Source organism: Mesocricetus auratus, unplaced genomic scaffold (genome assembly GCF_017639785.1).
Source record: "Mesocricetus auratus isolate SY011 unplaced genomic scaffold, BCM_Maur_2.0 Super-Scaffold_100003, whole genome shotgun sequence".
NCBI lineage: Eukaryota > Metazoa > Chordata > Mammalia > Rodentia > Cricetidae > Mesocricetus > Mesocricetus auratus.
The window spans coordinates 103,652,091-103,671,293 of NW_024429188.1; the positions used below are offsets into that span (position 1 = coordinate 103,652,091).

At 39.9% G+C, this 19,203-nt stretch overlaps 1 protein-coding gene across 1 annotated transcript in view; it reads right to left on the bottom strand.

Annotated features, from left to right (window-relative positions):
* The window catches only part of Arhgef6 (Rac/Cdc42 guanine nucleotide exchange factor 6), a 115,085-nt gene that overhangs the window by 21,580 nt on the left and 74,302 nt on the right, over positions 1 to 19,203 (bottom strand). Inside the window, 2 exon segments of the mRNA XM_013123987.3 lie at positions 1,574 to 1,633; positions 4,740 to 4,878. Coding sequence (XP_012979441.2) covers positions 1,574 to 1,633; positions 4,740 to 4,878 — 199 coding nt within the window.

The following is a 19,203-nucleotide window of genomic DNA, read 5'->3' on the forward strand; positions in this document are numbered from 1 at the left end:
TTACTCTTAGAGTTTTGAAAACAGAGAATGGCACTGTGCTGACTTTGTATAGGGAGCAACAGTACCCTGTAAAATACTAAGATTATTTTTATTCCTAAAGGGATTGGGGAAAAACAGATAAAAGTGGATTCCGTGATGATTACATTGGAAATTCAAATCAAGAAACAGTCTGCAAGTACCATGTGGGGTATGAAATATATAGAGAGATATAAAACGTGTCTCAGAAGAGTATAGTTATCTTACAGTAATTTAACAGTACTCATTCCAAAATGAATACACGTCTAAGCAAATGGTGTGTTACATTACTTTGTCCACATGAAGGTATAATACTTTTTGGAAATAGTTTTTTCTATAAAAATCAGTTGCATCATTTAACCAAGACTTTAAGAAATAAATATATTATACGGATTTTAAAGCATATGTATTTATAGCAAATATATTACCACTATCAAAGCAAGTTTTACAACATGACAAAAAAGAGACACACTTGCTTTCCGTTGTTGGAGGGGTGTATTTTAGTCTTGGTTTGTTCAGACAGGATCTTACATAGCTCAGGCTGGCCTCAAACTCACTATGTGACTAAGGCTCTGACTTTGAACTGGACTCTATGTCTCCAAGTATGCCCTACCATGCCTGACAGACTCTTGAATTTGTTGTGCTGTTTGCTTGTGCTGTTTTTTCAAAGACCTACTATGTTCATTTACATAAGAATGAATAAAAGAGGTACAAGTTACAACAAATGCCAGGCCATCCATGGGTTTGAGTGAGCTGTTCTACGAAGTTGAGCCATGTAAAACTGCAAGCACTTTTACTACTTTTGCCTGACAATAGGTGCAAATTTATCATAATGCCTTACCTGATCTTTAGTTTCCCTTTAAGCACTGATGCATCAGTTACTTATCTTCAAAAGCAATAAAAGTGAATAGATGGTGAATGCTATATACTATGCAGTAACCTTCTAGCTTTTGATCCTTGTTTTAGAAACGTTAAACATATCTAAATTTAACCCACTGCTCAAAATGAAGGGTTTTTTTCCCTTCTGAAATGGCATCAAAAGGTTCTACATCAGCAGGCTCAAGAAGACATGATAATGTCGATGCTCAAGATGCAAGATTATAGCTACCTCTGGTAGCAATCTATATTAAGCAATTTCATTTAGTGCATTGTGTTTTTCCTTTTAGAAAGGAATCCTATTTCATACGCAAAGAACAAATTCATATCTTTTGGCATAAACAGCGAAATCCGGTATTTATGCCAATCAGTGAATGGCATAGGGTGAGCAATGGGGGTAAAGACAAAGAAAAAAAGGAAACCCCCACCTACACATCAATGCTTAATGTGGCCAAGACTTTCAAACGTGATTGCTTTATATCCTCAGTCTGCCGACCTTTCATGGGTAAGCATGATTTGTGGAGAACAAAAGCAAATGTGACAATCATGGAGCTACTGTCTTGAGAGTGCATTGTTTCCATCCTGAGGACCTTTGCTTAAGGATAGAAATGTTACACATAAATCATTCTTCCAGGAACAAAGTATATAGAACGGAGAATGACAATCTGAGAGTGTCACCTACCATGAGTGTTTTGAATGCTACGATTGCTTTCAGAATGTCTTGATGATCCGGATGAGTGTCCTATCAAAGGAATACATTTTAAAACAATATCAGCATATGCATATATGTACGTAACAACATTAATGAAAAAAGAGGCCATGAGTGAAGGACAGCTAGAAGGGGTACATGGGAAGGCTTGGAGGGAGGCGGGAAGGAGGAAATGATGTAATTATAGTATAATCTCAAAAATAAAAGAAATGATTAAAAATAAATAACAAAAACAGTATTAGAGAAGAATGGATGCTGCCATGGATGAGGTGGGATGAACATATGGCCACAAAGGGATAATAAGGCAGAATTAAGTGTGTGTGTGTAATGCAATTGTTTTCTATCTTGACTATGGCAGTGATTACATTAATCCACACCTATGCTAAAATTCATGGAACTATGAACCAAAAGAAATTTTATTTATTCATACCTTTTAAGATTTTTCCAAATTATGTGCATATATGAGATAGATTATGTGAGAGAGAGAGAATTTGCACATGAATGTAGGTGTTAGAGGAGGCCAGAGGCTTTGGATTGCTCTGGAGCTACAGACAATTGTGAGCTAACTTGGATGCTGGGATTTGAACTCGGGTCCTTTGCAAAAATAGTATTCACTCTTAACTCCTGAGCTATCTCTCCAGCCCCAGAATTGTTTTTCCAAGACAGGGTTTCTCTGTGTAACAGCCCTAGCTGTCCTGGAATCAGCTCTGTAGACCAGGCTGGCCTCGAACTCACAAAGATCTGCCTACCTCTGCCTCCTGAGTGCTGGGATTAAAGGTGTGAGCCACCACTGCCTGGCTCCCAGAAAATTTCTTAATCACCTAATGACTGGAAGTACTGAGATCCTAAATCTAAATTCTGGTATATTTGTTAATTATTAACTTACCGTATTATACAACTGACTATTTTGCATATAACAGTTGAGTTTACTATTGTCTTTCTTCTCTTTTTAACTGACAAGTAAAATTATACAAATTTATGATAGATAACATGATGTTTTAATGTACGTGTACACATATATACATGCACATTGTAGAACAGCAGTATCTAGCCAAGCATAGTAGACTTTTCAGTCAGTTTTTAACATCATATACTTAATAACAACATAATAAATATCATTATTGAAGTAAGATTTCCCATTTCCTTCACCAACAAATAATGAACTGCACAATTTTTTGTGAGCTTTTATTTGGTTACAGTTTGGTGGTTTTGTTTTATTCTTTTTGGGCATTACTGAATATTTTCTAGTTTGGAGGGGTTGTTTTTTGAGAAAGAAAAGTTGGATGGATAGGAAGGGGGAGACAACTTGAGGGAGGGAAAGAATTTAATCAAGATATATTTACATTTAAAAATTGTCTTAAAATATTTAATAATAAATATAGTCACTAAATAATTAGTTGGAGGGTCATCATTGATTCTGTAGTGTACTTAACATTGAAGAATATGGGCATGTTGGGCATGCCTCAACTCACCTAGGGGTGTATATACACACGTACCCCCTGAATTCAGCTAGAGAAATGAGAAGGCAATTCTGCTCATCCAGTCTCGGGTAGAAAACTGGGTAGAACACCATGCTATAGGCAGGATTGTTCACGGAAAGTCAATGTGTATTCTTTCATTGTAAAACTTATCCTAACAAGCGATTAGAAACGTGCATGGTGCTAGGCTAGTGATGGAGGGGAAGGGAGTCAAAGTAAATGTGACCAAACGGACGCTGGGCTAGAAGCAGGTGAGGGAGGCAGCAGCAGGGGCGTCCTAGGCCTGGGAGTTGCTCCCCAGCTCCACACTGCTCTGACTGCCGGAGCACTGAGAAGTGAGTTTCTGCATTTTTGTGATAAGGAAGGAGGGGCTAACCTCAGTCTAGTGAACTGGCTTAGTGTGTGGAAAGGCATCCAGACGTCAACACCTTCCAGAGCCCCAGTTGCAATTCCATTTTGGCAGCCTTTACTTACCAACTGCCCACTGCCTCCAACTTTGAGGCAGTTCAGATACCCTGAGAAGGTGCTCTCACTCGGAGAGAGTGCTTTGAGTCCCTACAAATGCTGACAAGCACAGCGGTATGGAACCTTTTTCTTTAAAGATAACCAAACCCTTTAAAACCTCAAAACCTTTCCCCAGACACAGGAAGAGCAACTAGGGTAAACATAGTCTTTCCCACCCACGCCTCCACACCCCATGCAAGATCATGACAGAACAGCTCAAGGCATTGTGACTGCTTTTAAAAAGTACAATCGGATCAGGGTACTTATTATTCAATTATCAGACCCCGTTGCAATTCCTAATATTTAGAAATGGTTATAGCTGCACTACAAGCCTTACAAATAAAATTTAAGTTTATTAACAGAAATGTCGGTGGACTTTGATGTAGATATATATATATATATATGCACAGTGATACAGTAGTATTGGACCCATTTATACTCCTTAAGGAATGCTGGAGTCAGAAAACCATATGTCTACTGTGTCCCTATCTGCAACATACTGATTTTTAGATTTCTTTTCTTTTTTGGTTGGTCACCATGTTTTCTGACATAGGTTTGCTTTTTCTATCACAGTAATGTTAATACACCAGAACAACAGAGATTTGTAGGTCTGATGCCTATTGAACCATTGGCCGTTCTCAACCTGTGTGTTGACTCCCTTAGGCTCAAATACTGGATATTCTGCATATCAGATATTTACATTACAGTTCCTAATAGTAGCAACATTACAGTTATAAAATAGCAATGAAATAATTTATGCTGGGGGGGGGGTCAGTCCAACATGAGGAACTGTACTAAAGTGTCAAAGCATTAGGGAGGTTGACAACCACTGCTCCACAGACAAGATGGCAAAAGAAAACCACGTCAAGAAATGAGCACAGTCTTGAGGGAAGCAACAGGGCTGAGCTCAGCCTGGAAGAGCAGAGGGAAACGGGATATAATGATAACTGTGAAGCAGGATGGAATGGGGAACCTTCTTTTGCTGCATAAAGAGGAATGCTAGATTGGGGGAAGAGGGAATTTCAGATCATGTAGCATTTGAAACCAAGACATTTTCAGATTCTCAGCAAGGCCAGCTTGGAGGCAGACCATCTGCTTTGTGCAGCACGGAGGACACCAGTGGGCAGAGGACTTTGCTGAAGCTTGTCTTCCCTTACCTCCATATGTCGTTCCAGCTCTTGCAAGAGAGTAACATACTTTTCCAGTCGCATGAATGGTTTGCTGAGACTTGTTGTTAAAATGAGGATACCAGGGCTGGGTGCACCTTGATTTTCCATGAATCGTTCTAGATCATCACTAGAGTTAAAAGAAAATGGATGTACTTTCAATACTGATGAATATCTGATGCCAAGTATTGACTTGCTGAGTTCATGTATCTTGAACAATGCATCTAGCTGTTATCCATCTCTGCAGTGCTATTGGTTCTGTGTCCAGCACAGAGAGATGACGGTGAGCCACACTTGGGATCCTTGGTACTATTTACTCAGTCAGCACTTACTGATTGAGCATCTACAGAGAAGGAGGATCTGTCCTGGGATAGTGCTATACCAATAAACACAACAAAAGTTCCCAGCTTCAAGGAGGCTGTACCCAGGGTGAAGAATCTGTCAGATGACTTCAATCTCTAGTTAAAATAGTATGTTTTCTTGGTAACTTCAGACATTCTACTTATTTGCTGGTCCAATGCAAAGATTAGCCATTCAGCAAACCCTCCCTCTCACTCCACTAAACTGAAAGCTATTTCAGGCAGCAGGGTGTTGGTGTGACTAACTACAGAGTCATCTTGCCTAGCACTTTAAAACAGTTCTGCGGGCTACCTGAACACTCCCACAAGGCAGTGTGTTGGTGGGAATAAAAGTATGTTTCATGAGCCTAGCCCCCAAAACATGTATGTCTCAGATGCTGCTTTCTATGTCTCTCAGTACCTTTCCAGGTTGTTTCCATCAATGAGGGCTGGGACTACAAGGTCATTCGATATACACTTAAAATACAGAGAACTAGCTGTGGTAGCGCTTGTAGTGCTAGCACTCAGGACACAGGAGAATCTCCAGGAACTGAAGTCATCCTGAGCTACGAGGTCACCCTGAGCTACATAGTGACTTCTAGGACAGACTGGGATAAAGAATGAGATGCTGTATAAAAAGTGAAATAAAGGAAGAAAAGGGGGGGAAAACAAGATGGAAGGAGGAAAAGAGAAAAAAGAAAAAAAGAAAGGCAGGAAGGGAGGGAGGGAAGGTGTAGGAGGAAGCCTGTATGCCGCCATTAACCATGTGACTTACTAGAGGCACATACAGATGAGGTAATGAAAGAGCGGTTTACCACACCGCTAACCACACCCACTTTAGGCATGTCTAAAGACGTATACGGACGGACATAAAGAGCACACAGGAAGTCTTGGTCTCTTTTCCCGGAGTTCGGCTTCCGGTTCGGCAGCAGAAAACTACTTGGCTCATCTGGGTTACTTGTTTGGTATCTTGTGAGTAATTTCTACAATAAATACTTAGTTTTACTTTCAGTAAGTGTGTCGCTTATCGTTACAGCATCATTTGGAGCCTCAGGAAGGAAAGAGATGTAAGGAAGGAAGAGTGAGAGAAAGGAAAACGGAAAGAACGATTAGAGAAAGGAACTCATTTTGAAACCTTTGCTTTCTTCCTGGACCACTTAACTCCCTTGGTCACCTGTATGTACTCAGCCAGTTCCTGGTTTCCTTGGGTATTTTATTCCTGTCCACACCCACTGTTCCCGCCTAAGTCCAAACCTTCACTGTATCCCATATCCCATCTAGCACACTTCAGTAGGCCAGGTGTTTCCCCTGGCTTCCTGTCTCTCCCTACTCACCATCCTGTAAACACAGCATTCCTACTCAAGAGCGTCCAAGTCTAGGGGCTGGAGAGACGGCTCAGTGGCTAAGAGCACTGGCTGTTTTTTCAGAGGGCCCAGGTTCGATTCCTAGCACCTACATGGTAGCTCACAACTGTCTGTAACTCCAGTTCCAAGTGATTCAACAACCTCATACAAGCAAACGAATGTACACAAAATTAAAAAAAAAATAGGATGTCCAAGTGTCCACAAAGTAGTCTTAACTTTTGAGTATCACCAACCTTTTTTGTCACCCCAAACAAGATTCTCTACTAAAACATACCTAAATTTGTTTTCTTGAACATAGTTTGTATAGTGGTCCCCAAATGCAATGAAGTGTGTTCAAAGAAACTTACTATCAGTAGCTGAGTACAAATGGGGTTGGAAATGGAGTGACTTGCAGGTGATCCCTATTAAAAATGAACGTTCTCTCCTCAGGGTTCAGGGCTCAGTCAAGGATACAGTTTCAGCAACCACAGTGACAGCCCTGGCCATGCAGTACCATGTGTGTGTTGGGGGAATGGTCTGACAGTGGCTGCCTTCACAACCGAACAGTCACATCAAATTACCAGTGTTATCCATTGTATCCAGTTTACAGCCATGCACTGCAAACAGCCATAAAATATAAAAGCAAGAGCTGGAGAAAGACTTGGCGGTTAAAGGCAGATACCACTGCTCTTGCCGAGGACCAGAGTTCTGTCCCTAGCACCCACATCAGACAGCTCAACTGCCTATAACTCCAGCTCCAGGGGGTCTGACCCTCTCTTCTGGATCCTATGGGCACCTTCACTTACATGTGCACGTTCCCACACATAGAAACACATATACACATACTTAAAAGTAAAATAGATCCTTAAAAAAACAGATAAAGCCTACTTCCTAATAAAACTGCTCGGATTAAACTAATAGGATTTGTAAAGTTACCATTTTATGGTAAGCATTTCAGTACAGGTGTTTGTCCCATTTTACATTTGTGAAACCTGGGGCTCAGGAAGGCTAACAGCTAGTAAGTGGCTGTGGTGAACTTCATATGCAGGTTTGAAGCCAAACCCTGGGTCTGTCCACACCGCCACCCTGCCTCTCTACAGAAAGGAATTCTGTCACCATTAGCCAGCAGATACATTATTACAACCATTGCAAGATACGTGTATGCCTAGAGTCTTATCTTTAAAGTTTCCTGTGCCCATGATTTGCAGCTTGATGCATAATCAGCTGATGTTTAATTCCCAACCAAGAGATTAAAAAGACATAAAAACTCATCACTTATAAAGTATAATTAAGAAAGAACATTTGAGCAGACATGTAATCTGAAGAAAATGGCTTTCCTAATTTCTTTTCAGTTTGGTAAATAAGCTTTGTGTTTTCATTCTACGACTAAATGACTGCCAATCTTCCATATTCTGCTCTAATTGCTGTTAGAGTTGCGGCAATTAATTGCACAGGCTTATGGACACTGTGTTATTACTTTCCATGAAGTATTCGAATTTCTAGGCTTGGTAAATATTATAAAGCAATTCAACTTTCTTTCAAAATAACATGAGACACCTGTCTTGGGTTAAAACAGATTATTGGGAAGAAAGGAAAATGTCAGTAATGAAATGGACCAAATTGTTTTATAGAAATACCACCTGTCATGATAAATTGATAAAAGTGTCATGATAAAAGACACACTGTACTTAGCCAAATAAGTTTAATATGCAAAATAATATTATATTCAAATAAAATACACAAATGTATAATCATTATATTGAAGACAAATCTGGCTTGAAATGGCCTTTACCTTTAAATAGCCTGTTTGGAATGGCAATATTTTAAGACTTGTTTTTTTTTTTAATCTTATTTCATTTTATGTGTATGGGTGCAATGGGGGAAGTCCTTCTGTGTATATGTTTGTCCGATTGGTTGATAAATAAAGCACTGTTGGCCATTAGGGAAGCAAGATATTTGGGACTAGGAGTCGAGGAGGATTCTGGGAAATGTAGTCTAGAGTAGAGAGTCACCATGTGATCTCAGGAGGAGAGGACACATGAGGCTGCATCCTTGGTAAGATAAGACCTTGTAAAATATATATTAGTAATTATGGGTTAATAATTAAGTCAGAGCTAGCCATTAAGAAGCCATAGCAAATGCCCAACAGCTTCATAATACAGTGTCTCGTATGTTATTTGGGGGTTGAGACAGTGGCGGGACTCAGGCAGCTGGTGGGAAAGACTACACGTTACATGGGTGTTTTACCTGAATGCATGTCTGGGTACTATATGAATGCTTGGTGCCTTCGGATGCCAGAGAGGGCACAGGATCCCATGGAACTGGAGTTACAAATGGTTGTGGGTCAATATGTGGGTGTTGGGAATTGAACCCAGGATCTCTGCAAAAATAATCAGTGTTCTTAACTGCTAAACTATCTCTCCAGCTCCCCTCTCCCTTTTTTGAGTATTTGAGGCAAGTCTTGTGTAGCTTGGACTTAACCTTTTTATATAGCCAAGGATAGCTTTGAATCCTGATCTTGTTGCTTCAGCTGTGATTACAAGTGTGTATCACTACACCCAGTTCAAGGCTTGCTTTTGAAGCCTAATATGATTTATAGTAAGCAGTTTTCAACGAGTTTATAAATACTGCTTGAAATTCAATATATATTATTTCATAGAAAATATGGTAGATGGGGATCTGTTATATTCTGGGTTGGGCTGGAAGGCTAGAGAGAACTATTCTGTGTCATACTAACACTAGAGAGCTTAATTAATTCATATAACAGTGTTTCTGGGACCATCAAGGAAGCTGAGTTGGTAAAAGTACATGGAATGGACGTCTTACAACTGACCTGAGTTCAATCCCTAAAACCCACAGAGGAAAGAAGAGCTAACTCTTGAAAGTTGTTGTCTGACCTCTACACACACACACACACACACACACATACACACACACACACACACACACACACACACACAAAATTGAAATGTTAAAAAACGCTTTTGTGGAATCACTGTGCAGAATTTTAACTTGAATGAGCACAACCCTAACCTAGCAGAGGGTCAAATATTCTTTCTCCCCATCCAAATCTTTCCCCAACAGCCTTTCTTTGGAAATGTGGTACCCTGGCATGAGGAATGGGAAGCTCTGACTTCCAGTCAGTGAAAAAATCATAGGGGCACTGCTTTCTCTGGGGTTAACTATCCCTATTTTCTTCTCTCCTTTTTCCAGTCCCCAATGTTAGACCATCTGCTTCTGTCTGTTTGGAAACAGTCTCCTGTAGCAATGCCAGCCTTCAGTTTCTGATTCTCCTGCCTTTCCCTCCCAAATATTGGGATTACAGGCACACACACTACCACCACACCTAATTTGTCTGCTTTTTTGTCTTACCACTTTATGTCTGTAACTAGTTAGTCCAGACTCTTCAACGACACAAACAAAACATGACTGAGGCTTAGAACTGTTTCCTGTCTTTCTTGTCCACAAAACAAATGGCTCGTTTTCTGGGGGTTTTCTCAAAGTCATCATTGCTAGCAACCTAGTAAACAGGAGGTGAGGGACATAAACGAGGAGACAAGTATACAGGGTATCTACGGCAGTCACCACTACAACGGTAATGGGAATGAGCTCCAGATCAGTGTTGGTGCACACTCTCTCCTCTCTTGGCTCTCTCTTTTAATTCTCTCCCTCGTGGAAAGGACGGACAGGTGCTATAGCAAAGCACGGGGAACAAGTGAGTATTTCTGTAAGGGAGCAGTTATTCCCAAGAAGAGCCAGAAAAGGTAACTTAGCCAGTCAGCAGGGGAGAGAAAGGGGAAATCCCAGAAGACTTCACCCAGGGGATCACAGAAAACAGAGGCAGCCATTCAAATATATGTAAATATGGGGATTGGGAAAAGCTGGTGTCTGATTACATATTCAAATTCAGGCAACATTTCGACACTTTTTAAAGCAGACTTCTGTATGTAATCATCTAATTTGATGGCTGAATGCATGCTTGTGGCCAACAGTTGCATGTGGGCATTTCTGGTTTGCTATTGCCATCTACAGACCCAAAGGGAGAAGTTCACCTGAGCATAACTGCTTGAGAAGGCAAAGAGAAATCTTCTGGTGGCTGTATTTCAAAGCAAGACTTTAATCTGGATTTTCTGTGCATTTCATGTAACTATGCTTTATATCTCATATGTCATGAGTTATCAATAGATGCTTGCAAAATAGCAGAGATTATATCCAAAGCACAACTGAGGGAGACCTCAAGCATTTAGTACAATCTCATCCCGTTCATGTAAATAAGTCAGAAGACAGAAAATCAAGGCACCACCAATCAAAACCAAGTCAACAGGGTCTTACAAGTCTTAAAATCGTAGGGAATCTAAAATAACCATGTAACACATTTGAAATAATAATAATTAAAGGGCTCTCTAATGTTACTTATAAGATTCCCTTCATCAGGTCCCTCATGATATATGCTGTGTACTTAGTGTATATTGTTTCATTTAATTCTCAAGAAAGGCAACTGATATTTACATGTTAAGTGAATCCTATCCTGCAACACAGTTTCTAATTGGGACAACATAAAAGGGGTAAGAAAAATTAGGATCACATCAGACAAGGGCACATACAGACTTATAAAGAAAATGGTGGGGCTGAAGAAATAGTAGTTCAGTGCTTGAAATTGTTTGCTACGGAATCACGAGTCTCACAGTTCAGCTCCCAGGACCCAGGTAACACACTGGGTGTCCAGAAAATGCCTGTAATCGAGTTCTGAGTGATCCAACACCGTTGTCTGTACTCCATGCTGCACAGGTGCCTTCTCCTCCCACTTCTCTGTGACACACATACATACGTACATACATATGTACATACATACGTACATACATCAGGGAACCAAGAAAGTGGTGGCAAGTTCTACTTTCAGGGTGGTGGCAAGAGAAGTTCATTGTCCCCACTCTCCAGCAAATCACACAGAACTAACACAAGAGGCACTCAGAGCTCTAGAAATAGTTCCAATGGAATATAACCGAGAAACATTTGTTCATGAAGACGTAGTAAAATTATGAAGGGAAGGGAGAGTTGGTGGCATTTAAGCCTATCTACCATACTCCCCTCTTTTCTTCACAGTTCAGTTTCACAGGCACCACATGCCATGCAAATGGCACCAAACAAAAGATCTCCAAATCCCTCAGCACCTGGCAAAGAGATGCATTTCACTCAAATGGGCTTGCGACTAACTCTGAGTAAAGGGGACTAAAGTCCATGTAAGTGAGGCTGAGAAGTAGAACACTCCCTTCCTCTAGCCCTCACACCTAAAGTGGAGGTTATACCCTAAGATTAGAAGGCTGAAAATATTGGGCTGCATCACCTGTACTGAGATCACTTGAAGGACAAGGGTAACGTTCTAGAAATGACAAATTGAAAAGACCAGAGACCACCACGACTCCAATTGGCCATAGCAATAATGTACAGATTTTTGTCAAAGAATAGAGAGCTGGGAAGCTCTCCTGGAAGGAACTGTTCTTATTTGAAGACAACTTTGGATAATCTCCAGTTTCAGTTCTTTCCCAAAATAGTAGAGATTTTGATAGCAAGCAAATAAAAGGAGGCTGGTGGCTTCTCTTAAAAAAAAAAAGAATTGCATCCTTAGATCAATAGACCAGCTAAGTTGTCAGAGAGAAACAGGGAGAGGAGCCGCTGCAAAGTGCTAAGGGGAGCCAGTGTAAACCTCTAAATCTGGTACAAAAACAGCCTCTGCTTGAACTTGATTAACTTAGATCTGTGGTTCTCAACCTTCCTAATGCTGCAATCCTTTAATAGAGAGCTCATGCTGGGGTGACCCCCCCAGACTAATTTTGCTACTGTTAGGAATCTTAATGTAAATATCTCTTATGCAGAATATCCGATATGTGACCCCTTTGGCGGTTGCAACCCACAGGTTGAGAACTGTTGGCTTACATATCAGAATGGTTTATGCCCCCAAGGAATTGTCCAAAAAAAATCAGAGTAGAAATTAATGGAGCCCAGCATCTGAATATAGTGATAAACAGGTCTTAAAAGCAAGGTTGGGAGGGGTGTTTAAAATAAAAAAGAGTCCTGCTAAAGTTAGTAAATCCAGGGTAACAAAGTAACCATGCCCTCTAAAGAGTGACATCACGCATTGTATGCTAGATGGAAACAGAGTTCAATAAAACAGTGTGATCAGGTTACAAAACAAACAAATAAGAGAACAACAGTCAAACAAGCTTCATTGAAAAGACAATGTATTGAGAATCAACGGTAGTAAAACCCAAATCTTGTTCCTTTCAACCAAAAGTATATACAACCAAAGAAAGAAGGAGGTGTAACCTGGGTGAATAACACATGATGCAAATTGTCCATGAGAGCGACAAAATGTTAGATTTAACTTAGTCTTCAGTGTCTGCCACAATTGTGCTCAAAGAGTCAAAGGAAAATATGTTTAAACATAAAATAAGTGGAAAACAGCAAACTGAAATTTTGGAACTATGAAGTAAAATAATTGATGTTTAATAAGTCCTTAGACAGGCTCAACAAATCTGAACAGGCAAAAGAGCTCAAAGACAGAGTAAGAGAAATTATGCAACCAGAAAAAAACAATAGAGACAAATCAACATAATTTGGGGAAATATTGGACATCTTTTTAAAAATATAAAGTAGCGAAAAAACTCAACATAAAAAATGGGGCAGAAAATTACTTAAATAATGACTGAAAATGCCTCAAAGTTTAGAAAAATGTTAATCTATATAGCTAAACCCATTGAACTCCAAGTAGTATAAAAGCAAAAAGGTCCACACTCAGACAAACTACAGGGAAAATATGGCAAACACAGCTACAAATATTGAAAGGAGCAAGAGACAGACAACTCAACAAGGACTTGGGAATCTAAATAATATTAAAAGCTGATTTCACACGGTCCAGAGGACAGTGGCCTGACATACTCAAAATACTGAAGAAATAAAATTGCCAAGTCAGACTTCCACAGCCACCCAAACTACACTGAAAATTGAAGCATTTTCACACGCAAAGTGAGAGAATCCCTCTCTAAGAAACCCACCTTCTGAGAAATATTAAGCAAGGATCTTCAGGCTGAAAGCAAGTAATCCAGATAGAAACTTCACATATAAAAAGAAAGAGCAGCAGTAACCCTACATCACTTATGGAAGATAATGTAAATATGTGCATCCTATTGTTATTGTTCTCCTAACTGAAATAAAGTCAAGTGCACATAGAAAACCATATAAGAAACGTATCTTCATTAGATTTGCAAGAAATGCTAAACAAGATTCTTCAAACTGAAAAATGCTTTAGTAAATAATAAGCACAGAGAACCAAAAACAACAACAACCAAAATGCAACTCACTAGTAAAAGTGAGGTATCCCATCACTCAGAAAGCCAAAACGCAAAGGAGCAGGAATTTAAGGGTACTCCTTACAACATAGTAGGTTCCAGGCCAGTCTGAGCTCCATGAGACCTTGCCTGGAAACAACAACAACAACAACACACACACACACACACACAAACCCTAGACCAGTAAGATGGCTCAGTGAGCAAAGGCACTTGACATAAGGCCTGACAATCCAAGTTTGATCACTGGAACCTACATCATGAATGAGACTCTACTCCAGCAAGTTGTCCTCTGACCTCCATACACTCTGTGGCACATGTGTTCCCTGCCTCTCCTTCACCCCATCCACACAGACAACAAACGTGATTCAAATAATTTGGACATGACTGGGCCATTGCAGTCATGAGCTAACAACAGCTGTGGTTGCCAGTACAAAACCTGTACAGGATTAAGCCAGTCAATACTCCAGTACGGATAGGGGAGGAGCTCATAAGGCCTCACCCCTAGTTGAGAGGGTTTTGACAGTTAATGACTTCTGGAGGAAGTACAGTCATATTTTTTCAAGGAAGTAGACACTGGGATGTTGACTGTGATCCAGTAAACGCTTCTATATCCTTGTGCATGCACGTGATCCTAATTAAACTCAATAGATTGTGAAAAACAAATGAGATGGAAGTGGGAAGAGGTATTCCAGAGGGAATGAGAGGCAAACAACAGAGAGGGATGGGGTCTGATATAACCAGAGTATGGCTGGGAATTTTGGTTCATGCCTTTAATACAACCACTTGGGAGGCAGAGGCAGGCTGATCTCTGAGAGTTCAAGGGTGGCCTGGTCTACATAGCAAATTCTAGGCCAGCTGGGGCTGCACAGTTAGACCTTGTGTCAAAAAACTTGTATATGTGTATGAAACCATCAAAGAAAGAATAAAATTACCCTTTAAAGTTAAAAATTAAATAAACTGCAAATTTGAAAAGAAAGAACAAGGCAAGGATGCTGGAGAGATGGCTCAGTTAGCAAAGTGTTTGCTGTTCAAGGATAAGGACCTGGGCTTGGATCCCTAGCACCCATGTGCTACAGACATCTGCCATCCCAGTGTTTGGAAAGCAGAGACAAGAGGATACTGGGAGCTGCTGACCAGCTAGGCTAACTGAATAGGTGTGGGTGTGGGGAGCTGAGAAAACCACGTGGACGTCTTTTTGCCATGGTTGTGAACAATGCCTCAGACCATGGGAGTGGCACAGCCTTCCACTGGGCTGGAGCTCAGAGGAATGGCAAAGTTTTTGTATGATCTGAGTGGGAAGGTTGATAGTGTGTGCAAGTGTGAGTGTTTACGAATGACTCATCAGTGTGAAAACAAGCAACTGCAGCTTCCTCCTTCCTATGACTGCAACCAAAGACTGCTCGCCTATAGAGAGCTCCTACTGAGACTCACTAACTCTTCCGGCTGTGCTTTACATAGTAAACAGGCTCAGCTTCTGAGCTGTTGCAGAGTTAGTGCTGCCATATCAGAGTGCACATGGCCCGCTTGTCCACAGTTTTTCTGCACACGTATCTGTCCTTTCTTCATTCTCTCGTTGCCTGAATCAGGTCAATCCCTGAAGCCGCCCTGCCTCAGCAAATGGGTGAGCTCCAGATTTAGAGCTTGTCTTAAAAAAAAGAACTAAGGTGAAAAGTAATCAAAGAACACACTGACCATTGACTTTTGAGCTCTATGTGCATGTGTGCAAACACATGAACATCTACATTCAATCACACACATACACAGAGACAAACAGAGAGAGAGAGACAGAGAGAGAGAGAGAGAGAGCAAAGAGAGAGAGAGAGAGCAAAGCAAGGTCATGCCACAGCTGCTCTGATTTCTCCTTGCCATGCTCCTGCCATGGTGATGTGAGCCTCCCTGACTTCCTCACCAAAGCCAAGAAAATGTCAGTGTCACGGCCATGAGACATCCAGATTCATGAGCCTTATAAAGTTGCCCAGATTCAAGTATTTTGTTATGGAATGAAAACATGCAATTATATCTCCCAATTCCTTTTTAATAGAGTGTCCTGCAGTTCTCAGATACAACTTTCTTGCTGCACATAGCTAAACAAATCGAATATTTGTCTGATTACAGCTAAGTCTCTGGTGATTTTGGTTGAGAGTATTCCTTAAGCAACTGACAACTTGAACTGCAATAACTCAAATCACTACCTCTGAGGCACTTATTGTCCATAAATGACTGATAAAAATGCAGAAAACCCCCCATAACATCTAACAATAGTATGCAATGTTGAATTTTTCTAAATAAAATCATCCCAACAATATTTCCTGTCTTCCATGCTCTTTTGCAATGCAATTAGTTATTCACCATTGGATGATAAAGTTGGTTTCCTTTTCTTTGAATCTGAACTGGTTCTGCTGACTCTCTAGTAACAAATAAAACACAATAGAAGCAATTCTTTGAGACTTTTAAGGCTGTATCAAAAAATCAACTCCACTTCCATCCACCCAGTTTCTCCTGCAACCTGATCTCTCCCGTCAACCTATTCTTAGATGCTCTCGACACAGCCATCACACTATAAAAACCCCAAGCCGCATGAAGAGTTAGCCGGTTTTTAGGATCCAGTTCACGGACCCAGCTAAGCCCAACGTGTGAGTCATCCCATTCCAAGTGCCAAAACATGGGACCACAGGCACTTCTAAAATTATTCCTGTCCTCCTTAAGGAGACTATCCAAAGGAAGTTAGAGCAAACTGAGTTTTTTTGGATGTGTTTTTGGAAGATGGAAAAAGGGGAGCCCACTTTACACAATGGTAGAAAGTTTGACAAAACTGTCACCTATAATACAGAAAATACTGAATGAAATGATGAATCTAAGATTTCCAGGCAAACCACATAAACTGTCAAATGTTTTCTCATACCTATAGAACCCATAAACAAAGAGAGGGTACTAAAGAGGATTTTTTTCCATTTTTTTTTGTTTTTGTTTTTCAAGACAGGATTTCTCTGTATAGCTTTGGAGCCTATCCTGGCACTCACTCTGTAGACCAGGCTGGTCTCAAATTCATAGAGATCCGCTTGCCTTTGCCTCCTGAGTGCTGGGATTAAAGGTGTGTGCCACCACCGCCTGGCTAATTTTTTCCATTTTTAAAGAAGAATTTTGAGGCATTCTAAAGGAGGCAGAACTTCCTGGAATGAACATTGGTGGTCTCTCTAAAAATTAAATGACTATTTACAATTTTAAAATTCATTTATTTTATGTGTATTGGTGTCCTGTCTGCAGGTGTGTCTGTGTATCTCATACATGCCTGGTACCCATGGAGGCCAGAAGAAAGGATGGGAGCCCACTGACACTGGAGCTACAGATAGTTGTGGGTTAGGAAACAAACCTGGGTCCTCTGCAAGAGCAGCCAGTGCTCCTAAATCCTTAGCCAGCCCTCCAGCCCAGAAATGAAAAGATTCTTAAATTAGGAAATGCCTTTAGTGCAAAAGCAAACAAACTAACAAACAAAAAGCAAATCAAGAGTAGGCTGTAAGATCAGCATTAAGCCTTCACCCCTAGATGAGGAGCTGTGCATAGCCGATAGCTCTGGGGAAGAGAGAGTCATTTTTCTTCAAGAGTGTGGCCCCTGGTTGCTAGACCATGCTCCAATGAAGTGGAAGACATGGGCAGCACAAATTGGCCTTTTAAAAAAAGGGAGGATATGAAGTTGGGGGTGGTGGTGCAGGATGAATCTGGTAAGAGTTAACAAAAGGAATGGAGGGTGAATGTAGTCAAAATACCTTGTATGCGTATATGAAATCCTTAAAGAATCGATATAAATAGCATATATAAAAGTGAGTGTATGAACACCTGATTTTGTTTATTATTGTTTTTGACAGTTTTCTACATGCCCAGCCCCTTTACCTTCTCTTACCCTCTTCTTGCTGCTACTGACCCCCTCCCTCCTTCTTCCCAAATGGTTTTCCTCCCACTTTCATGTCTTCTGTGTGTGATCCACTGAGTTTAATTAAAATCACTTGCATGGGTAGTGGTCATTTACTGAAGTATGAGCAACTTACCAATGGCTACACCAGTGAAGAAAACAACTCCCCCTACCTTGGCTAATCTTAATGTGTCACTTAACAATTAGGCAGGGATCCCCAAATAGAAAAGGGCTTGGTATAAACAAGTTTATGGTTGGAGTTTTTATTTTATGGAGTAAATCCCCACTAAGGCATACAATCCACAAAATTTGTAAGAGGGCTATACTGGTCTAAGTATCCCTGGCTTAATATAAGTTTGTCAAAGATCTCACAAAATGAAGAGATATGTATTCCCAAACAATTATGGCAGAAATCAGACTAAAAAAGACTCATTGGCAAACATAGAATAAATTTCACAGAAAAAGTGACTCAAAGGGTAAAATTAAAAGAGTAAGGATAGATCCCAGAGCTATTGAGAATAGACACCAGAAATCACTACTAAGTCTGAATGAAATGACTACTGGAGATAGATAACAGCTATATTGAGAATTGCTACAAAACAATAATGGCTATATAATTCCCATTTCCTCCTTCCTGGGTCACTGGATGATATTTTATAATTGATAAATTTATTTTAAGTGATACATAAAAAGTATCACATGACAAACAAAAATAAATGTATAAATAAATAAAATCTTAATTTTAGTCCAAGCCAGTTGTGCAAAAGGATCACAGACAAATTCAGGACCAGAATGGACTACAGAGTGAGTTCAAAGCCAGCCTGAGTAATTTAGTGAGATCTTGTCTCAAAATAAAAAGTAAGAAGACTGGAAATATAGGCTAGAGGTAAAATGTTTGTGTATCATGCAAGAGATCCTAGATTAAATCTTCAGTACCAACAAAAAGGGGAAAACAATAACTATATACATTCAAAATGCTCTAATAGCATAATTGTGGTAGATAACACTCATTTCTCTACTAAAAACAAAATTTTAAAATTACTGTATTAATGTATTACAATATAGACAATAGAAAAACTATAAAATAGGACATTAAAATTCAACTTATGTAGAAGAGTATATTTTCTGATTTTTTGGTGTTTGTTTTCATTTTTATGATCATGTTGATTGCTATCATTTCAAAACTAACATCACCAAAATAGGTTTTTGTAACATTCAAGGTAACCACAAAGAATTCTCTATAGTAGATAAATAAAATATATGAAAGGCATCAAAACACACCAATAGAGTAAATTACTTAACCACAAAGGAAGATTATAAGATATTGAGGCAAGAAGAAACTACAATGGAACTTGAAAACAGGTCACAAATGGCTGCTGTACAGCCCTACTATTGACAATTACCTGAATGTAAATAGAACTGAATGAATTAACAAAAGGAAGACCCAACTGTATGTTATATGGCAGAAACTCCATGACATAAAACTAAAAGTGAAGGTGGCTAGATGTTGTAGCTTGTATC